Source organism: Pundamilia nyererei, unplaced genomic scaffold (assembly GCF_000239375.1).
Source record: "Pundamilia nyererei isolate P.nyererei 1_Seehausen unplaced genomic scaffold, PunNye1.0 scaffold00361, whole genome shotgun sequence".
NCBI lineage: Eukaryota > Metazoa > Chordata > Actinopteri > Cichliformes > Cichlidae > Pundamilia > Pundamilia nyererei.
The window spans coordinates 301,118-326,781 of NW_005187762.1; the positions used below are offsets into that span (position 1 = coordinate 301,118).

The 25,664-nt window shown below is 43.9% G+C and overlaps 3 protein-coding genes across 5 annotated transcripts in view; 1 reads left to right on the top strand and 2 right to left on the bottom strand.

Annotated features, from left to right (window-relative positions):
- Positions 1-7,243, bottom strand: part of apoob (apolipoprotein O, b) — a 10,040-nt gene extending 2,797 nt beyond the window's left edge. The window contains exons 1-7 of the mRNA XM_005752455.1: positions 7,142-7,243; positions 6,689-6,799; positions 6,383-6,508; positions 3,816-3,848; positions 3,224-3,278; positions 3,003-3,098; positions 1,838-1,929 (exon numbers count right to left, since the gene is read on the bottom strand). Of these exons, the coding sequence (XP_005752512.1) occupies positions 1,838-1,929; positions 3,003-3,098; positions 3,224-3,278; positions 3,816-3,848; positions 6,383-6,508; positions 6,689-6,799; positions 7,142-7,159 (531 nt within the window). The 5' untranslated portion in view covers positions 7,160-7,243. The remainder of the gene's footprint in view (positions 1-1,837; positions 1,930-3,002; positions 3,099-3,223; positions 3,279-3,815; positions 3,849-6,382; positions 6,509-6,688; positions 6,800-7,141) is intronic.
- A 639-nt stretch (positions 7,244-7,882) lies between these two features.
- Positions 7,883-19,497, bottom strand: klhl15 (kelch-like family member 15). 3 transcript variants are annotated; one of them, XR_312287.1, is made up of 10 exons: positions 19,257-19,497; positions 18,138-18,225; positions 16,279-16,417; positions 15,984-16,172; positions 15,672-15,896; positions 14,348-14,509; positions 14,002-14,211; positions 13,621-13,811; positions 12,629-13,533; positions 7,883-8,520 (listed from the first exon to the last, which is right to left on the bottom strand). XR_312287.1 is itself a non-coding variant. In XM_005752456.1 (9 exons), exons 1-9 carry the CDS (start codon positions 19,315-19,317, stop codon positions 12,774-12,776), a joined length of 2,025 nt encoding a protein of 674 aa, XP_005752513.1. In that variant the 5' UTR covers positions 19,318-19,497; the 3' UTR covers positions 7,883-12,773. The 3 variants fall into 3 exon arrangements, 2 of the variants coding, with proteins under 2 accessions (XP_005752513.1, XP_005752514.1); XM_005752456.1 differs by having other exon boundaries at positions 7,883-13,533; XM_005752457.1 differs by lacking the exon at positions 19,257-19,497 and adding an exon at positions 16,747-16,855 and having other exon boundaries at positions 7,883-13,533; positions 18,138-18,199.
- A 1,640-nt stretch (positions 19,498-21,137) lies between these two features.
- Positions 21,138-25,664, top strand: part of eif2s3 (eukaryotic translation initiation factor 2, subunit 3 gamma) — a 7,215-nt gene continuing 2,688 nt past the window's right edge. The window contains exons 1-9 of the mRNA XM_005752458.1: positions 21,138-21,256; positions 22,285-22,348; positions 22,428-22,555; positions 23,416-23,537; positions 23,749-23,843; positions 24,104-24,262; positions 24,814-24,948; positions 25,033-25,127; positions 25,221-25,365. Coding sequence (XP_005752515.1) covers positions 21,188-21,256; positions 22,285-22,348; positions 22,428-22,555; positions 23,416-23,537; positions 23,749-23,843; positions 24,104-24,262; positions 24,814-24,948; positions 25,033-25,127; positions 25,221-25,365 — 1,012 coding nt within the window. The 5' untranslated portion in view covers positions 21,138-21,187. The remainder of the gene's footprint in view (positions 21,257-22,284; positions 22,349-22,427; positions 22,556-23,415; positions 23,538-23,748; positions 23,844-24,103; positions 24,263-24,813; positions 24,949-25,032; positions 25,128-25,220; positions 25,366-25,664) is intronic.

The window sequence follows — 25,664 nt, forward strand, 5'->3', positions numbered from 1 at the left end:
TATTGTTGAATCATGAACTCTGACCTTAAGTGAGGCCTGCAGTTCTTTGGATGTTGTTCTGGGTTCTATTGTGACCTCATGGAGTCAGGCAGACTGGCCACTACTGGGAAGGTATGATAGCTCTCCCAGTGGTTTACTGGAATCTCAAAGCCTGAGAAATGTCTTTGTAACTGGACTGATGGCTGTCAGTGACTTTGTCGTTTCTTTAGATCGTGACATGTGTTGCTTTTTGAGATCTTTAGGATGTCTTTTGCTTAATAAATTAAATCATTTAAAAACTGCCTTTTGTTTGTTGATCTGAAGCATGTACGTGCGACAAAGAGTTTTTACTTCCTAACGCAGCCCCAAAGGGATCTGCATGTCCTTCCAGGATCGAACCAGGGATCGTTCACTTGCTGTGTGACGTATAAACCACTGTGGAGGGAAAATAAAAATATCCAGGTCATGGGTTTGATTGGTCGTGCTCCTCTTGTTTGTATTTTAATCAGCGAGACGCTGCAGCAGCTTGAAATAAGGACGTGACTTTCTGGAGACAACTTTGCGGTCGCTTTGCTTCCTGTTTAAACTTCTTCTGATCTGATACAAGCGCTGACACGGAGACTGTTTCTGCCTGCCGACACGACCTGTATCACCGAGGAGGAAGCAGCAGACTGGCCAGTATAAAAAGTGACATGGCTGTAGTGTCAGCGGTGACATCACAGACGGCGAGCGCAACATCAACGTGGTGAGCATAAACAAGGCTAAAGAACGATGTCATCCTTATTACTGGAAACAAAATTAAATTCACTGGATGCGTCCCTCAGTCCTGGTTTCCTGTTTTCATTTCTGATTTTGAAGCTCAGCATCAGGTTTTCATGAATCTGAACGTCACTGGAAACATTACAGACATCCGAGTGGACTCCGACACACTTTTAAGTCGTGAGACCAGATGTTTTCACATCCTCACCGTGCCTCTGTTTCACTTCTGCATATGTTACAGCTGTGTGCATCTGCCCGGGTGTGCCTCTGTCTCGCTCTGTCCGTTCGTGTGAAGGAAACAAAGTGATTAAAACCACCCAAGTGGAAATTAGAAACACAATTCACAGCCCGGGCTTCCTGCACGGAAACACAACCCTTTCCGAACAGGAAACGAGTCACAGATCAAACACACAACGTGTTTACGAATGATCCCTGGAAAGATTTCATCTGGGATTCGTCCGTCAGAGCTGGGCTGATAAAGTTTAGAAAGTCAGGAGGTTAATTTCCTCCGTGGAACAAATTCCGGCAAAATTTATTTGTGGCTAAAAATTAAAATAACTGAAACAAGCAGAGGTGCTGGCAGCTGTTTCCTGACTGCATGTCAGCGCTGTGGGAAATATTAAAGAAAACTAAACCTGAGTTTGAATGTTTTTATCTGCAGCAGGTGAAGCGTTCACACTGATTCAAACAAAGTAAACGCAGCAACAGTTGTTCCTCAGTGTGAAACAGAACTAATTTCATCACATTTATCATGTTTTAACAGTACGTGGTGTGGGCAGATGTTAGCCTCTGGATACGACGACAGTAAGAGACTTAAATCAACCGGAAAAGACCAGGCGAGGGACTCTGAGTGATCCAGGAGCAACAATCCTCCCCTATCAGCTCTAATTAGCAGCCACATGCATCTGTGTGATCCATCTGCAGTGCCGACACTCCTGGCTCCGAAAAAGCATCACGGACGAGGCTAAGACGTCAGAGTTAAGGCTACAAGAAGCCAATCAGGGTGTTTATGACCATCTTTTAGATACAGTCTATGTTTTTGTCACAAACAGTCACACTCAGATACTGTTCTGCTGTGTGTTAGCACATAAACACACACCTTCAACACGGTTGCAGCCTGCTGAGGGTAAAACATGGAGGCGCTCAGGGCCATGAGGCCAACTGGGAACACCAGCCGCTTCAGCCTGGAGCCTGGGAGGGGGGAGGGGGGGGGGGAGAGAGAGAGTCAGTCACCTTTTGTTCTGTTCCTCGTTGCCTGTACACACTTTTTACTGGGTCACTGAATATCTCACTTCAAAGACAGAGCAGCTACTAATCCAGAGTAAATGCATGACTGTGTGTGTGTGTGTGTGTGTGTGTGTGTGTGTGTGTGTGTGTGTGTAAACACATAAAAATACAGTATAGATGTTCAAAGAGGAAAAGGTTTACAGGCATGACTTTATAATGCTGATCTTCTTTATGTAACTGTGAGATTACAGCTGCAGGAGGTAAACATTAACTAACCGTGACCCAAAACCCGTTTTTTTAATTAAAAATAAGATCAAAGACTTTATGAATGAGCTGTATTACTTGTGTATAACACAACATTAAACGTATATTGACCAACATAACATTGATTTAGGGTTGCAGTGTGCAGGACTTTTGCTTCTGTGCTGGACGCCCTGCAGTCTGGCTGCAGGAAGCTGTTTAGCTCAAACCTGCAACATACACCTGATAGCTGGGTTTGATCACATCCACACCATAAACCAAACACACTGTCGTTTGTCTGGACCGAGACCACATCCTCCTGCAGAGGGTCTGTTTGGTCCTCACCTGAGTGAGACCACCGTGCTTACATCTACACAAATGAACAACAGCAAGGGGGAAAAAGGACAGGAGTCTGATTTAAACGAACGAAACATTTCAGTGTGGAAAAGCACGGCTACATGAACGAGGATTATTTTGCTCTCCAGCAGAGTCCACGGACACGAGCAGAGGAGATCCACTTTAATAATATTTATACGTTTGTGAGCAGCCACATAAGACACGATCTAGCAGCTTTAGATTAACACGTTTCCAAGCCTCCTCTCTGAGGGCTGACGGAGATTATCCCGGAGCTGCAGGGCTCCAAATGTATCAGCAGCAAAACACGGAGAAAAATGTGAAGAGACAGCACTTTGTCAAGGTCGCTTTAGACACATTTGTAAAAACCTAAACTGTAACACCCATTATCAGTCCCTCTGACGCGATTCATGAGTGAGAAAGAGCCGATGTTCCCACGTTACCTTTGGCCAAATAGAGTCCCAGGAAGCCGGAGAAACCCACCGCCGCCACACTGGGGTAGAGGTCAGGAGGAGGGTCACTGAGGAACTGGTACACGTCTGAAGGACAGAGTGACGGCGCTCAAAGGTTTTTAGGGAGATTTTAAATGTAATGTTCAAACACAAACAGGCTGCCACACACGCCTTCGTTAAACAGCTGATTAAAGTGACGAGCATTTCCTCACCTGTGACTGTCGTTACTGATGTGCCGATGACGGGCTCCACCCTCTGGTACACCTGCTGTGGTCCAAAGATCATCAGGTGGACCAAAAAGAAACAACACACAAGAGTTTGATAGTTTTGTTTTTAACAGCTATTTAACTCTTTAATTCACTTTCAGTATCAATATTTCTGTCAGGTTTTGGATTATTCACCGTTTTTTCCTCACTTACACACACTCACCTACAGAGCCGACGTACGTACAGGGTTCTTCATGACATACTGTTCTGACCTTTATATCCATGTTTCCTTTTAAAATTAAGATTCTTTTATCATGTTTGTCTCATTGTTTTCAGCCTTGGTCTTTGTGTAATAATGTCTGGTATTTGTCCGATTGTAAGAAGTTACAAGGATCCAAGAAAAAGATACAACCCTAAACACGAGGCCCAAAGCCTCCTCAGGCTGGTTTCGGGTATATTTTTTATCTCTCATAAGGGCCAAATTTGTTTCAGGATCGTTTTCGATATTATACTTACTGTGAATATTTCAGCTCAGAAACAAATGAAACAATGAAATGTAACGAGAAAAATATTTTTACACGTTTCAGCATTTACTCACCTCCACTTTCTCCAACGCAGCTCGGCCAGTTTCCTGCAAAAAACAAGAGACACACATAAAGATGCTGAATTTCACTTGTTAATGGAGCGTTTTACTATTTACCAACAACTACAGAACAGAGACTTCTGTCTGATGGCAGGTTTGATTATTTCCTGTGTCACATGAAGAATAATGGAAGGAGAGACGAGGTTAATGAAGGATGGATGGAAGGATAGAAGAAAGGATGGATATACAGGGAGTGAAGAATTATTAGGCAAATGAGTATTTTGTCCACATCATCCTCTTCATGCATGTTGTCTTACTCCAAGCTGCATAGGCTCGAAAGCCTACTACCAATTAAGCATATTAGGTGATGTGCATCTCTGTAATGAGAAGGGGTGTGGTCTAATGACATCAACACCCTATATCAGGTGTGCATAATTATTAGGCAACGTCCTTTCCTTTGGCAAAATGGGTCAAAAGAAGGACTTGACAGGCTCAGAAAAGTCAAAAATAGTGAGATATCTTGCAGAGGGATGCAGCAGTCTCAAAATTGCAAAGCTTCTGAAGCGTGATCATCGAACAATCAAGCGTTTCATTCAAAATAGTCAACAGGGTCGCAAGAAGCGTGTGGAAAAACCAAGGCGCAAAATAACTGCCCATGAACTGAGAAAAGTCAAGCGTGCAGCTGCCAAGATGCCACTTGCCACCAGTTTGGCCATATTTCAGAGCTGCAACATCACTGGAGTGCCCAAAAGCACAAGGTGTGCAATACTCAGAGACATGGCCAAGGTAAGAAAGGCTGAAAGACGACCACCACTGAACAAGACACAAGCTGAAACGTCAAGACTGGGCCAAGAAATATCTCAAGACTGGTTTTTCTAAGGTTTTATGGACTGATGAAATGAGAGCGAGTCTTGATGGGCCAGATGGATGGGCCCGTGGCTGGATTGGTAAAGGGCAGAGAGCTCCAGTCCCACTCAGACGCCAGCAAGGTGGAGGTGGAGTACTGGTTTGGGCTGGTATCATCAAAGATGAGCTTGTGGGGCCTTTTCGGGTTGAGGATGGAGTCAAGCTCAACTCCCAGTCCTACTGCCAGTTTCTGGAAGACACCTTCTTCAAGCAGTGGTACAGGAAGAAGTCTGCATCCTTCAAGAAAAACATGATTTTCATGCAGGACAATGCTCCATCACACGCGTCCAAGTACTCCACAGCGTGGCTGCAAGAAAGGGTATAAAAGAAGAAAAACTAATGACATGGCCTCCTTGTTCACCTGATCTGAACCCCATTGAGAACCTGTGGTCCATCATCAAATGTGAGATTTACAAGGAGGGAAAACAGTACACCTCTCTGAACAGTGTCTGGGAGGCTGTGGTTGCTGCTGCACGCAATGTTGATGGTGAACAGATCAAAACACTGACAGAATCCATGGATGGCAGGCTTTTGAGTGTCCTTGCAAAGAAAGGTGGCTATATTGGTCGCTGATTTGTTTTTGTTTTGTTTTTGAATGTCAGAAATGTATATTTGTGAATGTGGAGATGTTATATTGGTGTCACTGGTAAAAATCAATAATTGAAATGGGTATATATTTGTTTTTTGTTAAGTTGCCTAATAATTATGCACAGTAATAGTCACCTGCACACACAGATATCCCCCTAAAATAGCTAAAACTACAAACTAAAAACATTCAGCTTTGATATTAATGAGTTTTTTGGGTTCATTGAGAACATGGTTGTTGTTCAATAATAACATTATTCCTCAAAAATACAACTTGCCTAATAATTCTGTACTCCCTGTAAGGACTGATGGAAGGAATGAATGGGTGAAAGATAGCAGGATCATGGATGTGAGGAAGGAATGGAAGGACAGAAGTAAGGAAGCCAGGAAGCACAGCTGGTAAGAAAGGAGGAAGGAAGGAATGATGTCAGTAGGAAAGGAAGAACAGCAGGACAGAAAGAAAGGAGAATGGTTGGTAGGCTTAAAGGTGAGGAGGCACGGCGGTAGAAAGAAAAAAGAACAACAAGAGCAAGGGAGAGAAAAACAGAAAGAAAACCAAGAAGAAGAAAGAAGGAGATAAACGAAAGGAGAACAGAAAGCAAAGAAATTTCAAAGACAAGTTCCCAGGCGTCTCTCTGAAAGCAACCAGTCGTCGTCATGTCTTTGTTGCACGTCTTCACCTCAAGGCCACAAACCTCACAGAAACAGAAATGCCGCCTCCTCTGAGGCAACACGAGCTGTTTGGATTCAGTGGGAATGTTTCTGCAACAGTGGCAGAGAGGAAGAAAAAAGAATCCCACAATGTCCTTTATTAGAAAGAAAGCCACAGGCTCGTGGAGACTGTCAAGAACAACAGGAGCACAACAGCTTAGGCCGCATGACAGCTTCTCTTCCAGAAATACATCAGCACAAAAATCTATAAGAACACGTGATCTGCCACAGTCTGAAAGTATATAAAATCTGTGCTCACAGGTCAAATATAATTTAATATATAAAGTGCTGCTTGCTTTGGACAGATGTCCATGTTCATCATAAGGTTGACTAATTTTCTGTTTTTCTTGAGTTTTCCACCTGAGGTTAAGTAAACAAACCTGACACTGGCTCGTGTATGGTTCTGCCCATTTCCTCAGTGAGGCCACCCTCTGCTCCACCGGCCCGGCCTCTGGCTCTACGTACTGGGCCACCGCTGCTTCAGGGCTGGTGTACAGAGACGGCAGCTGAAACAAATACAGAGTGTGACCTTCTGAAGCTCTGCGATGCAGAAGCTGTCCCTCCAGGGTCAGCTCTGACTCTGATCCAGACCTCTGTGGCTGTGTGCACTACGTCGTAAACATGATGTAAACAAAGTCACAGACAAAGTAAAACAAAGTCTTTAGAAAGGCTCTGTCTGAACCCACCTCCTCGATGCTCAGAGGCGGCTGGCTGCTCTTCTTCTTCCCCTCACCTGCAGCCAGCACCGAGCCGCTCAGCAGGCCCGCCAGCCCCGGAGCCGCGGCACATAGCGACACCTGGCGGCAAACAAGCATAGTAAACACACCGGTTAGACACGCAGTGATACGATGGATGACTCTGGGGTGTCAGTTACACGTATTTAACACGAATTCAGATATAATACACTAAAACAGGAACACAAAAAGGAGTTTCGGTGTCTCCTCATGATTAATGGCTGTTTGTTATACGGAGGAGCTAACACAATGCTAAGGTTAGCTTTCAATTAGCCTAGCATCGTTTAACTGACTTTTCATTGTCGTTTTGTTTTTAAAACCTCAAGTTTCGACAACATAGAGCCAGTACCTAAAACGAGATGACTTTACATGTGACAAACGATGAACACAATGAATAAAACTCACCAATCTAGCATATGACATGCTCCTTATTGGATGACTTTCGCTTTTCTACGGCAAGCCAGAGGAGTGGCAAGGAAAGAGGCGCATGCGTAATGCTCCAGGAGCCTACGATCGACATAAACATATTAAAAATATTTTAATTAATATAGGTACAATAAAATCGAATAAAATAAAACTAAGTAAAACCAAAATAACAAAATTTAAAAGTAATAATGTAAAAAACTAAACAAAATAAAATACTAATGGGTGGGGGAATCAGGGAAACACGCATCTCAGCAGGTGCCAGCACTCGATAAGCTCACTCCACCCAAGTCTCTTGCTTTCTGTCCTTATGTGTTGAACTAAAAATATAGAACGTCTTCAAGATAAATAACAAGTGGGGGTAAAATACTAAACTTATCTCAAGGACTGATACAGGTTGAGCTTCTGGGACGCCCACTTCTCCAGTTAGTTCCTAATTTTATGTTGTGATATATTTAAATAATCACATTTATTTACATCTATTTTTTTCTGTCAGTCTCAGCTGTAACATTGTAAAGTAAATAAACAACTTCAGTCATAATTGTGCACATACAAATATCAGCTGATATTTGCATATTGTATGGATTTTTATAATAATTATAATAAACCTGCATGCAGGTTTTAATTCATTTTCATTCTTCAACTGGCTTCATTAATCTGTAATGGGGGAAATGTCATGTAGACAAAGTAAACAGAGTCAGAAAAGCACAAAAGCAGGTGAAAGTTGACCAATATGAACATTTATTTCTGGAAAGAAGTTACAAATCATTTCCAAAGAGTTTCTACTCAGATTATAAGATATGTTAATCTGATTTTACTTTCTTTTTCAGATACAGTCGTTGTAGCAAGGTATGCCTTTTTTTAATCCTCTACTCTGTTTTCCTACTGACAGACTGGTGGACTAAAGGATGCTGCGCTATGACTGGATGTGCCTCGAATTGGGACAGTAGTACTTTATTGGTTACAAGTTTCTTCTTCAAATGGCGACATGAGAGAAGGAGGAAGAAGAGGAAGAGCAGCGAGCGGACTGCAGTGGCACATGACGTTTAAGGTATCAGCTGCAGAGTATAGGGACACGGAGGAGATGTGAAGAGAGGAGCAGTTAATGAAGAGATTCATTTTCCTGCCTCAGTTAAGACAGCAGAACCATGCACTTAAATTTAGGAGGTCCTTAAAATCACTAACAGTAGAAAGGGACCCAATTTGAATTTCAATCAATCTACGCCGTTTTATTTGCTTACAAAAAACATTTTATTCAGCTTAGAATCACTTCCTATTTTGCTTCTCATCATCCTTGCACTTCATGCGGTGTCTCTGTGGCCCATCAGTGGGGCCTGCCCCACAGTTTGAGAAGCGCTGAGCTAAAGTAAAGAGAGCACAAGAGTTTTAAAACAGATCTGAAGCACTGAACTGTTCACAGAACTTAAAAGCAAAAAAAAAGTTTATTTTGTGTTATTGTTTGGTCTTCAACTTCAATTTTTATAGGAGTTTGACTGGGTTAAAGTGTCCAAATCAGTTGTTAAATGACTTGTTGGTACAGAGATATGGCTGCAACATTTAGCTGATTAAAAAAAACAAAAACAAAACGTTAACCTCTGCAGCAAAATGTCCTAAATCTGCTGACTCAAGCTTTTGAAATGTCAACAAAGAGATGAAATGCGACGTAAATTATCTACTGCAGGGACATGCCTCTCACCTGCTGCAGAGGCGTGTAGGTGGGGGAAGATTTTCAACCATTTGGGGATTATGTCCCCATCAAAGAAACCAAAGTGGCTTTGCAGAGACACTGTTAAAGCTGCAGCTCAGGACTCGAGAGATTTGTGGACAGCCTGACGCTGCTACAAGAAGAGGAACGCGAAGTATGACACTCTGAGAACTTTCATACAGGAAAATGCAAAGGTGCTGCAATACTTAAAGTACGCCTTAAGACTGAAAGAAAAACCTCTCAAAGCATCCGTCGATGAGCCACATGCAGAGAAGACAGACGGCCCGAGTATGAAATAAGGACAGACGATGAGGTACGACCTGAAAACAACACGACTTATGATGAAGTCTCGTCATAATAAATAATCCTACAACTGTTACTGCATAGCTCAGTGAAAAGCAATACCTGTAGAAAATAAATAACTTAAATATACAGCTAACAGACAAAACTGCATCAGTGTGTGCTCTAGCCCTTTTTCACAGTTGGCTCATGAAAACAAAAGACAAAAATAAAAACAATACAAGCACGGAGCTGGTCATCGAGCACGGCTTACTGGGTTGCAGGATCGAGGCGTCCCACTGCTGAGATGTGCAAGCTACAAAGACGGAGTTTGCATCAGCTGGGGAAGGCGAAACTTTAATGTCTGAAATGAACACACCACTGGTGCAAGTCATTTAAACACTGGCTGGTAACTGTTTGATTCTTTCACAGCTTAATGCTTTGGTTATACTGACCTCCGGTGTTTGCAGCTTACATTGAAACACAGATCTTGTCTGTAGAGATAAAATATGAAGTGTGTAAACCAACCAAAGAAACAATGAACCTGAAGCAAGAACCTCTAATACGAATAGAAGCAGATTTGAAAGAATCTTTGGGGTGCGAACAGTAAATCAAGACATTAAATACATATATGATCAGCTGTCACGGTTTTGATTTGATCTTTTTCATTGTATATACAAAAATGTGCAATATAAGTGTGTCCTTTGTTAAGAAAATAGCTTTTTAAATTTACATGTACAACAAACGGCTAGAAAAAGTGTATTTTTGCAGCAAACCAGATTGCTAAACTCAGGAGAAAGCTAGCTGCTGAAAAAGCCATGGCTCACCTTACTAATGCTAAAGCTAAGTCTCACTGTTAAGATTTGGCTAAACTCCTGATAAGGGTAGCCATCATGGCTGCCATCTATTTTTCCACTTTGTGGTCATTGCTACCTCAATTTCATGGAATAGATTATAAACAAAAGCATAGTAACTACAAAGCTACAGTTAGAGTCTGAGTTAGCTACTTTCGCGTAAAGATCTTTTTTTAAATTATTATAAATATTTAAATATATTTTACTACTTCTGTATTTCATTGTGAGATGTGCAATCTATGGAAGCTTATTTTCACCCCTGAAAAAAAGAAAAAACAAAACAAACAAAACAAGAAGCTGCCGGATTGAACAAAGTAAAAATTTCAACTTGCAACAAAATTTCACTTCAGCATCTTGAAATTTTGTCTAAATGTCCAAGTTAGACATTAAGTTACTTTTAAGCAAGTCAAAATTTTTGTGATACCAAACTTGAAGATTTAAGTATAAATATTCAGTAAGTTTTGCGATGACCAAAAATACAGATTTATATTCATTTTTATAGGATTTTCTCCCTTCAAGTTGTAGAAACAACCTTCCATAGAAATGACACAATTGAAACAAACCATGTCTTCAAGCTAACACCAATTAGCTTGGCAATGCTGTAAAACAGAAAATTTACTTTTGGACTTATTGTTATGGTTCATCTTTCTTAAACTACTTTTCCCCACTATAAGTGATAAATACATTTACAGCTTTGGAAAGAAAACCAATTAGACAGCCAAAGGCAGATGGCCATCTTCAGATAGCCAAGGCTAATCTTAGCTAAAATTAAAAACCCTGTGTTGCTGTCTGTAAATTTATAAGACTAACATTTTGGTTGTTCAGTTTGATATGTTACAGAGACCATTTTAATAAGTTCATAATAAAGTTAAAGGAGCTAAACTCCTGCAAACACCAGCTAACTAAGCAGCTTTTAGTAGGTTCCATAGATGGTTAACTAGATAGTTAGCACTGCTAAGGTTGGCGGCTTAAACAGTAAAAAGCTAGCTGCTGTTGTAATAGCAGCTAACCTTAAAGCCTGAATAGAGATAGGTATAAATATTGTCCTATTTGTCATCTGGAAATTACCATTCATTTTAATGAGTTTAAAGATCATTTGACTGCAGCTAAACCAGTTTAGAACAGAAAGAGATAAAAGTCAGTCAAACTGTGGCTAATGCTAGTTTGCATAAATCTGAATAGATACTCTTATTTTTGGTATTTTCATGCAAGTTGTAATTTAAAGTGTCTTTAAAATCACCAATGATGCAACTGTAATATGCATTACAAAACAACAGTTAAATGTACTACTTAACTCAGTAGGATATAATGCTAGGTGCTGATGCACCAGCTAATATTGTCAGAGCTAGCCTTAGCTAAACCGGATTGTAGTTATACCAGTAAGCTTAGCAGATCTCAACAGCATTAAGAAATTTCATGTGACCCTTAAGTCATATATTCAAATGTATTTGCTAAGTGGCAGAAACTTGGCTGTAAGGGTAATAAACAAGCTATTGTTTCTCAAAGAGGTTAAAATGGAATATTGTTCTAAGACAGGGTGCACTGTCTTCATTTTAAATGTTGAGTGGGTACAATTATGTCACTTTTTATGCTTAACAAGAAAACTACTTTAGAGTTTGATATTCAGCCTCAAAACTCATTTTTCATACAGCTAACAGTACTTCTGACAACATCACTCTGGTTAATGGTTTTATAATCGTTTCTGGTCCTTTATCATCAGCATAATGCATTAAAATGTTCTTGCATGAGGTCCATTGTTTCTCAAATGTTTCAACTCTTTTAGTCAGTCTTGACTTGTCAGCCATAAAGTTAATTTCAGACACGCGTCTCCAGCATTACAGCACATTCAGCCGCTGGGAGGGGAAAATTGTGCATTTACACACAATAACAACCAATAAAGTGCAGGGAATGTAGATGAGAGTGAGTAAAGCTGTGTGAGTCCATCATCATCATCATCATCATCACTGTCAGGATACATTTACTCTCAAACTGTGAGACAGAGGAAGGAAGAGGAGGACAGTGATGCTGTGCTGGATGAACATGAGCGTAGTTTGATGATATCTGGGAGCAAAGAGCTGAATTAGGACTGAAAGCTGGAACGCACTGGAAGCGAATTCATAACAGCTGATAGCCGTTAGCAGGATAAAGCGTTGACAGTTGTATATTTGGAGAGGCTCTAAAATGACTACACTACAGTGTATACAGTGTTGCATCTTGTTTCTATACCCGACTGCATGTTTGTTGTTATATATTTATAGGGCATTTTCCAGTGTTTGATATAATCACTCACTAACAGATGGCTTCAAAAGAAATGAACCTAATTCAAGTAGGATTTGTGGTGCAGGTCTGTTCGACTGGTGCATCAGAATCGGGCGCTTCCAGTGCGTTTCTGCGGTAAGCCTGACCGGAGCGCCTAAATACAGAAGGTGAGAAGTAGAACAGGAAGCTGACCATAGTCCGAACATAAAGCGGCAGAATGAAACCATTTTTCTTTCCTCCAAACGATTACTTTTTCCTGTATTTTCTGAGAAAGCTAAAAATGTTCACGGGTGGCGTCTCACGCGCCACGCTTTGACTGCTGCTTCCTTCGTTTAGGAAGAGCAACGCTATGGCCCCAGCCATTTTCCTCACCTTAAGGTAAGTGCTGGTCTCCAGTTTAAAAGCCTGTAGTCTCCCACCTGTAAACACCTGATCCCGCCCCCCCCCACCCCTCAGCAGGAAACTTCAGTCCGTGACGGTGCGTTTCTATAAAAGGAGGCGTGCGGTGGAGCAGACCTCAGCTGCAGCGTCTCACATGCTCTAGCACGTACTCTGGGAAGTGCAGACTGCACACCTGCAGACCGTCCAGTTTGCAAGGCATCCTGGGATACTCGTCCTCCTTCCACTTGTTTTCCTCTGGGTCGAATGTGAGGATGGAGTCACTGTAATGGCCGTTGTAACACAGACCGCCCAGCACCATGATCTGCCTGTCCAGCACCGCCACCCCGTGACCGCTGCGCCCGATGGGCATGGAGGCGAGGATGGTCCACTCGTCAGTCTCTGGGTTGTACACCTCCGTGGACGGGCAGCCCTGCGACTCGAAGGACGCCCGCAGGATCACGCACACGCCTCCGAACACGTACAGCTTCCCGTTGTGAGAGATCATCTTGTGGAAGCAGCGGGCGTAGTTCATTTTAGATTTGTTCTCCCAGCAGCTGGCGTGGGTGCCGGGCAGCAGCGGGCCGCGGCCAGCGCGTGTCCTGTGTGAGTCCGACCCGCCCGCGCTCCCCCCTCCGCCCCCACCTCCTGCTTCCCGGCCCGGATCGAACACGCACACCTGTTTGGAGGTGGAGGAGGAGGTGATGCCGCCCGTGATGTACAGTTTCCCGTTCAGGACGGTTCCCTCGTGGCCGTACTTGTTGACGGGGTACGGGTCCACGAACTCCCAGCGGTCCTCTGTGATGTCGTATCGCTCCGTGGAGTAGAAGGTCTCGTCTCGCGTGCGGCCCGCCACGGCATAAATAAACTTTCCAATGACGCCCACGGCGAACTCTGACCTGCGAACGACAAACAAACAACTCAGAAGAAGGTCGGCGAGGAAATCAGCTCTTCACTATGCAGCCATGACCTCGGGCTTCTCTCACCTGGGCACAGACATGTCCGCCATGCGTAGCCACGAGTTCTGTCGAGGGTCGTAGCGGTACACTTTAGAGGAGGCGTGAAATTCACCGTCGGGCCCCAGCTCCTCTCCGCCCAGCAGGAAGGCGAAGTTGTTGACGATGGCCAGGCAGTCGGGTCGCAGCGGCACCTGAGGTCCCTCCAGCTCCCACCACACCTGAGACACAGGTAACCAGTTAGATCCAAACACTCCACCCTGAACTTTAAAGGAGGATTACAGGCTCAGCGAGGCAACTCGGAGATATTCTCCCCAACAGCTGATGGGACGAGGAGCGCTCAGAAAGGGAGGCAAGATAGACAAAAAGGTACAAGCATGTAGCCAATTTTGTACGTAAACGAGCGGCTACCTTTGGACGCTGCAGCAGGAGGATCTTGCTGTTGACCATGCTGTGGCCAATCATTCCCCTGAACACGGCCGTCTGCGGGCGGACGGAGCGGATGCGGTTGGAGCGCGTCTCCACCAGAGGCTGCTGGTTGACATCATGAAAGTAGCTGAGAGCCTGATCGACCTCCTGCCGCAGCTGCCTGGAGTAACGGTAGAACTCCGACGTCTTCACCTGAGTGGAGGAAAGCTGTGAATTATGGGGCTGGCTGTAGGCTTAACGTTGCTACGGTGACCTGCGTCGAGCCAACGGAGTTCAAAAAAATGAAGGCGACCGCCTCCATTTACGTCGGTCAGAAAGCAGCGCTCACCTTCTCAAAGATGTTGGCCGGGGTCATGAGACAGAAGCGGATGGACTGCACGATGGTGTCCGTGTGCCTCCAGCGCCGCCGGTCGTGCCGCAGCCACGCCTGCACTGCTTCGTACAGCTCGATTTCTGGGAAGCGACTCAGAGCGTCGCTGTTCAAGTACGCCTGGATCAGACACAGAGGGGCAGAGCAGGTTTGTTGCCACTGCAACTTCCACAAACACTACAGAGACCACAAGAGATCAATCCACAGCAACTAGAGAAAACAGTGCAGATAAGAAAATGCAGCAGAAAACATTAAGGCATCTCTGGAGCATTTTCAACAAAATATTACTCCCAAAACAGAAAATCCATCCCATCAGAGACCTGTGCATGTGCCCGAGTCTCTGCAGGTCTAAACCTACGATTACACGTAAGCTTTAAATTTCTATTCTACCAAATGTCACTGAGCAGCTGCTACATCTCAAAGTAATAATCTTCCTCTCCCGTCTCTTTCTTACACCTCCTCTGCCTCTCAGGGAGAACTTCTTATTCTCCACATACGTCTCTGCACCGTCAGCTCACAGAGAGGCTGTGATCACAGCTGCACACTCTGTGTTTGCTGCTTTGTCTCAGATTAACTAACACTTCATTGGAATGAATTCAGGTTATGTTTCCACCTCCTTATTAAAGCTGGCTACATGACTTTACTGACATCTGCACGAATTAACACATAACAGGAACGAGAAGGTTAAAAAAGGACGTAAACAGGACCATGGAGGCTTTACTTTGGATTAGTTTGACTTTAACGGTGAGATTTATCCACCATGAAACCGCTAAACTCTCTCGTTGATATTTACCGACAGCTGCTGCATAAAATGCACTTTATGAGTACTGAGAACAACAAATGTGCCTTTAATTTGCTCATCGCTTTTTCCTGAACCCCCCGCGAAACATTTCTCTTGCAGTCTGGGCCATTTGTACCTCACTAATGTATTTGCATTTTTCTTTAAAACACACACCAGGAGTCAGACAGCCCAGGACTGTCAATAAAACACGCTCCTACTAAAGGTGTGAGGATGCCTGCAGGAGTGCAAATTAAGAAGAGTAAACACACATTTTCAGATGAGTTTTTTAAATCAGAAAGAAGTAAAACAGTTTAGCTCCAGAATCTTTCTATAAATAAAGATTATAGTCGATCATTTTATCAGTTTAGAAACGTCTTTCTTTGTCAAACTGACTCTAAACTGTCGCTTTAACAACTATTCCTCAGACTTCATAACAAAGAAAGCGCGACATATAAGCACGTTTTGCATTTATAGTTAAAATCTGCGCTCGTTTGATCAAACCTGCAGTCTCTCGAGGCTGAGGTAGGACAGGAAGTCGGGTCGGCTCATGAGTGGGACAAAGTTTTCGAGCAGGAAGTTGTCGAGCTGCTCCTGGACGCCCTCCACGCCCACGCTGAAGTCCTCCAGGAGACGCATGACCTCGGCGCAGTTCTCAAGGCAGATCTTAGCCAGCAGGAAGGAGCAGCAGAACTCCACCGCCTCCGTCAGCTGGACATACATGGCCGCCTGCGGGGAGAGGAAGACGCGTTCTTAAAGCGACTGCGGATTGAATTTTGAGGCTCACAAGGAGCTCCGTTGAACTGCGTGAGTTACCTGCAGGATCTCCTGCACCGTGGGCATGCTGAGCTCCAGCGAGCCGTAGTACATGAAGCGGAGAATGTGGCCGAACCCAGCAGCCGTCAGCCCCTTCATGTGGATCTTGTCCTGGTCCCGCTCCCTCATGTCTGCCGTGAACATGACCCGGAAGTAGTCGCTCTGGGTGGCCAGCAGCGCCTTGTGGGCCTGAAAGTGGGAGGAGCAAACCAAACGGGGTCAAAGGAGGAGAAAGGCCAAACCTAGAGTCATCCTTCAAATGGACCATTGTGTGACATGTGCTGTAGTTGCGTACCTGGAAGTGGTGCTCCTCGATCAATAGCGTGACGTCCAGCAGCAGACGCTCCTCGTACAGCGCCCTGAAGCCCGACGACACGCTCCCATCGTGCACCTGAGACAGGTACACCTCCACATCCGCCCCCGACATAACACACCTGAAGGCGCGAGCGAGCCAGAAGAGAAGCGTGAACGAGGAGAAAGGGATGAACCGTGAGGAAATGACAACCACACGAAAATCAACTGAACACACAGAGAAGAGACGTCTCTCCAAGGACACAAAGGGGCTGAGAAACAGTAAGCGAGGAGCTGGAAGGTCGTTTAAAGGGATGTTAAAAAGCTTTGCACTTCAGCCGCCGCGCACCAACTGCAACACACCAGCTGACGGAGAAGAGAGAAAACCCTTCACACGAGGCACGCACAACACAAACACACAGAAACTCACACGTGCTCACCGAGAACGTAAACACACACGCAGCACACTCACCTCTGATTGGCCACGGGCATGTCAGAGGGGGTTGTCCGAGCCAATCAGAGGACAGTGCCCCTTGTGTCCAGCAGATGCTAACAAAGTCCCTTTTCTGAGCGTCAATCACCTGGACGACAAAGCCAACACAATTAAAGCGTGAACGCCTGCAAACTTGCACCAGAAACATGTGATTTACAATCAGAAATCATCCGTATGCTTTGTCTCATTTCAGCAGTTTAGTGTTCATATACATGATCAACTCAGTGCGTTTACTCATCATGATACAAAAAATATAAATAAAAGTTGAATGGAGGTAAAATGATGGTGGGATTAAAAGAGGATTCCAGTTTATTACAGCCTGCATTTTGTTTTTTGGGGGGAAATCTTGGAGGTTATTCACCTCAGGAACAGGCTGGCATGGAAATCAGTTGTATTTAGGATTCTGTTGGTTACCTGCTGATTATCCTTCAAGATTTTGCTGTCAGACTCTGATAACTTCATGACAACAATCACAGTACGAGGCCAGCACCTCCAGCTAGCAAGAGCATCACCTTTTAAAGGTCTAGTTGACTAGTGATGCACACCGTGCCCGTTTCTACTTCCTCTGCTCTCAGTTTCACTACATGCGACCTCCTCACAGACCGAACAGGAGAAGAGAAATCCCTCCAAACTGATGCTGCTTTTAGCTACGTCAGCTCTCCTGCTGCTGACGCGCAGCGAAATCATACGATACCCTGATGTAGCTTTTTGGGTCCGAACTTCAGTCTAAATATGAGATTGTGTTCTTTCCCCCTATTTGAAGACACAGATGGTAAAAGCTCAGACTCTGGGGTCAGATATAAAGTTATTGTTTTCAAGAGATGAAACCAAAATAACCCCTGAATTTAAAACCACCCAGACTGTAATAAACTGGAATTTAACAACCAAAATAAAAATCTAATTAAACACCAATACTTAAGAAACAAATGAAAATGAGACGTGGAAGAGATTCAAAATATGGGACGGACAAAGAAAACTGAAGGTTACTTTTGTAGGAGATGGAAGCTATGGGTGACAGGAATAACAGCGTGTATGGGAAAGAAACGTGGGAAATAACCCATCGAATCACCATTACTAGCGATTTAAGTTCGGTATTTCAGTTAACTACAAGTATTGTTATTTTTTCATCATCTGTACATGAAGAAGTGGAAATAAATCTGATAGAATAACTTCTATTACTTCTAAAGCATTAAAAATCACTGGTATCATAGCTAAATTTAAGGAGCCAAGACTTTAACCTTTGACCCCTCGCCCTTCCCCCATCACATCCTAAAACTCAGAGGCCAAAATGAGGCACAGATGGTCTGGAGGAGGGCAGAGTGGAGATAAAAAATGTATATTTATGGTGCAGTTCTGCGTGTTTGACGTACCTTTTGGAGCCCGGGCGAACAATCACAGGCTTCGACGGCTGAGCGCTAAGGGGCCGCTCGCATTTCCTGTGTTTGTGCTTGCCTGGTTCTGACGGGAGACAGAAAAAGATGCTCTCAGAGACAAAGAAGGCTTAGATGAAGAGGATACCCATCAAACAGTCCACGGTGCGTTCAGGGGCTTGTAAATCACAGCTCTCGTGTACAGAAGTGCTGTAAAACACACATCCTCTGCAGTTTACATGAATATTTAATTTACTGGCTCTTTGGTAAGAGTATCACCTGTGACAATTTAAAGGAAAATCCAACGTTAAAGCGACAAGTACTGAACAGATACATTCGTTTGTGTGAGAGGTGTTTCTTCTCAACCTGCTCTCCAAGTCAGGTCCCACGTGTGCGTGCGTGTCCCAGTTTGAGATGTTTTAATTATGAAGATTGAGGTTTTTTATTATATCAATGCTTTTGTGAATATGCCAAATGTCTTCCTCCTCTGAGAAATGAGGATCATGCTAAGCTACTCTAGCGGAGCTGGAAATGTGTGTTAAGGCGAAATTGTTAACGAAAGTTGAGGCTTTGTTTAAGCTTGTTTGGTACCATAGCTGATTAGTCCTGTCAGCACTGCTTTCAGTGAAAACGGGATGTAGGCAACAGAAAGCAGCTCGCTGAATCGGTCTAGCCTCGTTTTCATTTCTCTCACCCGGTGGCTGACCTCACCTGGGTCTGCCTCCAGGTGAAAAAGAAAACATCCGCACACTTGTCACCAAAATAAGCCTCCCGCTAACGCGTTAAATCTGCACCAACACGCGGTTTAAACTGCCCTCGGTTTCCGTGTTTACTTCTTCAAACAGCAGCGGGGGGACAGCTTGCTCCGAGCCGTGACTGGAGCGCCAAAACAAAGGCTAACCCTGGCGGATAACGGTCCCCACACTCGGCTGTACTGACGGAACATGGCGGCGTACATTTGTGGAAGATAAAGGAGGAAACCGTCGCAATCTGAGCGGATATTTCGCTCCGTGTTTGGCTAAACTCGCTGTCACGACTCCGAGTTGGAGCTACAGGGGCTCCGACAGCTGCTTAGACCGGCGGAGCCGCTTTAGCTTAGCCTAAATCCAGCCGTCTCACCTCGGCGGTGCGAATCTCCACAACCCCTCTTCGACCAGCCAGCTCTGGCTCCGTCGGACATCAAGTTGCGAGTTCGATTCCGAGATCAAGAAAGCGGGTGGCAGCGTTGCACTGCCATGTTGGCATCAGCGTCCATCTGCCAATCGCACAGACCCCCCACACGGAGCTAAATTAAACGGGTAAAAAGCCACAGCGGACCACAGGCTCTGCGGACGCCATTTTCTGCACCGGCGTCATTTCCCTTTTGGGCGGAACTGAAGGGCGTAGTGCGGCGCTGCATCAAAGATCGTGTATTTACCAAGAGGAATCACTCCAACGAGAAAGAAAAAAATCCCTAAACATAGCCGGTTTGCGATGATGGCTAACTTACTCAAACCACGCACGAAGAGAAAAAAGCACAAAAAGACTTAAAAGGATTTTGTCTTTAAAGAGATGCTAAACAGCCCCAAAGTTATTGAAAAATAACTACGCTACACACTTTCACATGAATAATGCACTCACATAAATGTACAAATGGTTAGTCCTCAATCATCCAGGTAAAGAATTCCCAGAAAGTTCACTTTGTTCATCTGGACGTCGTGTTTTCACTCATCAGCGTGACTTCTTCGGTGCATCTGCATAAGGACTGAAACTTGGTGCCAGTTTCATCATCGTTAACATACAAATTATGATGACCGTTGATGACCACGAGTACCATTCACGCAGAGTGGAGAACCCACTCTGCGTGAATGGCTTTAATCACAGCGTTTTATCTATCACACAGGAATCTGCACATACATGTGCACCGAATCTGGGCCGTAGACGAGTTCAGAGCGTCCCTACAATAACTATGTTAACAGTACTAATATTTGATCGCTTAAATAAAACTTTGTTGTTGGGGCAGAAAGAGCAGATCTAATTTAATGACACAAACCAGTGATGCAGATTTAAAACACACTTTGACTAAAATGGAGAGCAGGAATGAAGACACCAGAGAGAGAGAGAGCAAATAGAAACAGGCGTGTCTTATAATAATTTTATAGGAATATCTTTTTGTTATTTTCTAGTTGAGTGAGGAGGACGGAGAGAGGACAGAGAGGTTGTACGTGAACGGGAGAAATGAGGGAGCAAATAGTGAAGTTAGCTGGAAAACAAAAGTTATTTTTCACAGAGTAGTTTTTCATGTACTTCACTGAGGCTTTGTGTGTTTTCCAGTAGGACACTTAAAAATGCCAGCGGACATCCTAAACAGAACATATTGATATGAATGTGATTTTACAGGATATTTCACTCTAAACAAGGCTGGACAGGATGGCTGCCACTGCACAGATGTGACGGACTACAAATCTATTCTCCACTCCTGAAATCTGGGTACATAATTGCTATAGCCTAACTAACGTCTCCCCATATCAGGGTTTATGGCGTTTTTTTTTTAACTTAACCGAACTACTATAAAATAATAATAGTAATCCTACTCAGATAGACCAAACAGCCAGAACTACAGAAAGTTAGTCAGATGACGTAACTAAATCGCGACGGACCCGTCACATGGATGAACGTACACTTCTTTCTTAAAAGAGGACTATAAATTTGGGACGCATGTCTGTTTCCTTGATGAGCAGCTGTTAATGAGATACGAACAGCAGCAGTGTGCGGTTATTAAACTGGTTTAAATTTACAGCAGAAACTGAGAGCCGCTCCGGTGGTTGCATCAGCCCTCGAGAAAGGACCCAACTACACTTTTACTTGGGCGGATCGCTTAAATTTAAAATTATACCTGGAAGTTACCGCTAAAAAAAAACCCTTCTTCTAAAGCTGTAATAAATTCTTCCAGGCTTCCAGGCAGTAAAATTTATTTTGTCTGAAAACATTTTAGGCGAAGTGGAGTGCAGGTTTAATCGATAGATCGGGCATTCGGCCGGGCCTCCTTATTCATTCCCTTTTCTTTCAAGATGGCGGGCGACGAGTCAGGCACAACGCTCGGTCAGCCTCACTTGGCCAAACAGGACCTCAGTACTCTGGTATGTGTATGTATATCGTGCTTACAACAGTGTGGTTTTACGTTGACGGCTGTCGGTGGCCCGTTGTTTCGGTAAAACGGTCACAGAAGGCCGGGAGAATAGTAACGGATACCGGTGCTGCGCCACCCGGCACATGACGCAAGGGCCCAGGCTGGGCGGAAAGCTCAGACCCGTTGCACTTCCAGCCCGAAATACAGCGTTATTTCAGCCACATTTAACACGATTCACACGTTGAAAGACTTACTTGATATTCATAGTTATCAGCGTCATTGAAGCCTGTTTATCCCGGTTTAATTTTAGTTAGCTCCACGGAGTTAGCTCCATCTTTGCTAGAATCTAGAAAATGGTTCTTAATGTTTAGTTCGGCATAAAAACACCTTTATAAGCTTACATCCTTCTTGTTAGTCCAAGCTGTAAAAAGCTGAAGCTTGTAAAGCTTTCATTCTAACTCATTGGATTTACATTGTTATAGCTCATATTCTCACCTTTTATATAAATGGAAATTGGTACCAAAAGATGTGGGTCAAAGATACGACTTTCAGCGTGTTTTTCGCGTGTTTATACTAAATTACATTAGTCTTTGTTCAACATAAGTTCTCGTTAGTTGTGACTTACCGAGATGAGAACAAAAACACTGCGTGTAGTGCTGCATGTGTCCTACAAGGGAAACAAAACCTTATTGTTTAACTGTGATCAGGGCCTGGGCCATTAAAATAGTCCTGTTTTATGCTCTTCACACATTGTAGTCGCCATCAAACTCTTTTGTTACCAGACACAGTCATCACCTGAAACTTTGCTTCTTTAGACACTCCTACAATAAAATGCCCAGTGATTTCTGTTATAATGTTGGTGAAGTAGAGTACTTGAGGGATTGTTGCTGTTCTGTGTTGCTTTATGAGAACAATCCCGGGTGGTTTTGTTTCCACCTGTGAGCTGCTCCTTGTTCTTTGGGATTAAGCACGCCGCTCGCTCTGATGCAGTGGGTCCTGGCATGACGAGTCATTAATCTGAATTGTTCTCTTTGTCAGGACGTGTCGACCTTGACACCTCTCTCTCCGGAGATCATCAGCAGACAGGCCACCATCAATATCGGTATGGGAGACAGCTGATCAGATTCGATGTCTCTGTAGAGTTTGATAGACGTTTTGACCTCCGCCTTCTTCTCTCTTAGGCACCATCGGTCATGTGGCCCACGGAAAGTCCACAGTAGTGAAAGCTATTTCTGGCGTGCACACCGTCAGGTTCAAGAATGAGCTGGAGAGGAACATCACCATCAAGCTTGGATATGCCAATGCTAAGGTGAGGGAGTGTATTTTCTCAGATGTTTGTGTTATTTTTGGACCTCAGTGTTTGAGATTAAAGAGCAGTGGAAGTTTGTACGTTCAGGATTTACTCTTTCAAACGTGAACTTCCCCGTCTACAGGCGACAAATACAAACACATTTAACTTTATTGTCAATCCAAATTGTTTCCACAGGGAACGGTGCATTTGCGTAAAATGTCTGTGATAAGAGAAAGCCTGTAAGAATGCTGATTGTGGGTTCCAGTTTCTCCAGGTTGGGAGTGATTAAAGCCATTTACTCAAAGTCTAACACCATCTTTGAAAGAACTGCTTTGTTTTACTCAGTTAAAATGATGAGATTCTGTATGAAATCGAACTTCTGGCTCATTCAGAGGCCTTTGCCAGCTGATATCTAGGTCTGTGTGAGTAATGCTTAAACCTGATCAATGATCAGCTCAATCATGGAGTGTTAATTTGCTTATTTGGAAAACATCTAGGTGTAAATAGTATAAATGCTAAATATGCGTAAGCAAATGACACCCTGATGAAATTTTCTGCTTTATAATTTTGCTGATTTTGGTTTCCAAGGGTTTCTCTACATGTTGACACCAGGGGGCAGCGTAGAACATATGGAAGAACTGTTGGTTGTGCTGTTGTTGTTCCTTTTAGCTTTGAGCTTGAGTCACAGAGAAGAAGTCAAAACAAAGATCGTATTTGTAGTCAAGTGAAACTGAGCGCTAAACACAATAAAAACTGCCGACTGCAGCTGCTGTGTGTGCTGAATATATCAAACGTAGCTCTGCCCCCTCCTGAATGAACGCTGGTTTACAGATGCTGATGAGGAGTTCACGTTTTTGCTTCTCTTCCACACGTCGTAGGTCTACAAGCTGGATGATCCCAGCTGTCCCCGGCCAGAGTGCTACAGGTCATGTGGCAGCAGCACTCCAGACGAGTTTCCCACAGACATCACTGGCACCAAGGGCAACTTCAAACTGGTCAGGTAGGACCGGAAAGGAACAGGCAAAGCATTTTATCATTAATGCAGAGGCTGAACCTCTGAATCCTCAAACAAAAAACCAACTTTTTGATGGTGAACTAAATGTTTTCGGGATCTTTTCTGTTCTGGAGAAGAAATTGAATGTTTGAGCACAATAGAAATAAAGTAAATGAGGGAAAATGAAGGTGACTGTTGGCTGTCTTCTTCCTCACAGACATGTGTCGTTCGTGGACTGTCCCGGTCACGACATTTTGATGGCAACTATGTTGAACGGAGCAGCCGTTATGGACGCAGCTCTCCTGCTGATTGGTGGGTCTCTGAAAACTTTGATTAAGCTGAGGTGTTATGAAAGAGTGTTTCGTCTTTATTGCACTGTCACATTTCCCCTTAATTGGCTTTGTAGTGGCTCTAATCAGGTAACTTATCCCTGTTCAGATAAAGAGGAGGTGGATATAACAGACCATGCTTTTACCAGGATTAATGACATTAGAAAGTCAGCATCGTGCTCATCTCTGACTCCAAACATTAAAATTGTCTCGTTGTGTTTTTGTGTCCTCTTCAACTGCCAGCTGGGAATGAGTCGTGTCCCCAGCCCCAGACATCAGAGCATCTGGCCGCCATTGAAATCATGAAGCTGAAGCACATCCTCATCCTGCAGAACAAGATTGACCTGGTGAAGGAGAGCCAGGCTAAAGAGCAGTATGAGCAGATCCTGGCCTTCGTGCAGGGTGAGTCAGCCCTTTAAAGATTTTGTAGCCCATTTCTAGAATTTCAGGTGTGACGGTTTAGCAGTTTTACTCAACTTAGCCTTCGTATTTTACCACCGTTGTTTCCCAGACTTTAACTTCTGGAAAGGAAATGTCACTTAAAGCACCAGGAAACACTGCAACCTTTAATATAACATGCATGCATGTGTGGTTTTTATGATAGAATAATTAAAAAGTTAAAATGATACAACCTTGCACTCAGAATATGACCCACTGGAGCTTTAAACACTTTATTTAAGCAGGGTTTACAGAATTTACACTGTCCAAACCCTGCGTTAGTTCTGTTGTACATATATGTCAAAGATATATATTTTTTAAGTTAAGTTTCACTCCCATTTAAGGTTTGAAAGACCAAATGAAGGATTTATTTATTTTTTTGTATGTGTTTGAGGGTTTTCTTTCCGTTGCTGCTCGTTGCCCCTTTTGAAACTCCCATGCCACGCAGCGCTCTGCAGCAAAAACACAATTAGATGCACTCTGAAGTGAAAATGCTTTTAATGTTCCTCCTGCAGGCACAGTGGCCGAGGGCGCTCCCATCATTCCCATCTCAGCCCAGCTGAAGTACAACATCGAGGTGGTTTGTGAGTACATCGTCAAAATGATCCCCGTGCCCGTCAGAGATTTCACATCCGAGCCCAGACTCATTGGTAAGACGAGTAAAAACACAAACATTGATTCTTTTATGTAAGTGTTCAGAGTTTTGTTTTAATGTTCTGTGTTTTGTGTTTCAGTCATTCGATCCTTTGATGTGAACAAACCCGGCTGTGAGGTCGACGACCTGAAAGGAGGTGTGGCCGGAGGAAGTATCCTTAAGGGTGTACTCAAGGTAAGAGTGTACTTATCAGTACATTATTGGTGATTTGAAGCAGTGTGAAGTCACAAACGCCTTACTCTGCTCTGCCTTTCTCTGCGTGTCCAGGTGGGTCAGGAGATCGAGGTGCGGCCAGGTATTGTGTCCAAAGACCAGGAGGGAAAGCTGATGTGCAAACCCATCTTCTCAAAGATCGTCTCTCTGTTCGCCGAGCACAACGATCTGCAGTACGCTGCTCCCGGAGGCCTCATCGGTAAGAGGCACTCTGTGCTCTCGTGTTACCTGACTGCACTGTAAATACAGTTTTATGCTGTAAAGAGAGAAGCTGGTGATCATAGTGAGAGATGCATGTTTCAGACAATCAAAAGATTACATATGTGAGAAAACAGCGAAAGAGTCGAGTTTAATCTCTGGCTTCTTTTTACTTGACAGGAATGCTGGTGTAGGCTATAGGTGGTAGGTTGGGTTTGTTTTCATTGGGGGTTTTTTGGTAGGCAGATATGTAGGTTGAGGTTTTTTCTTTTTGTTGTATTTTAATTGGTTGGTTTTTAG

Bases quoted from the DNA above. Each gene is read 5' to 3' on its own strand.
- klhl15 (XM_005752456.1), bottom strand. From the start codon at position 19,317: ATGTCCGACGGAGCCAGAGCTGGCTGGTCGAAGAGGGGTTGTGGAGAT. The intron at 16,173-16,278 runs GTACGCAACTAC...TCCCACTTTCAG, and splicing joins TCGAGGAGCACCACTTCCAG to GCCCACAAGGCGCTGCTGGC. The intron at 14,212-14,347 runs GTGAGCGCTGCT...TCCTCCACTCAG, and splicing joins CGGCCAACATCTTTGAGAAG to GTGAAGACGTCGGAGTTCTA.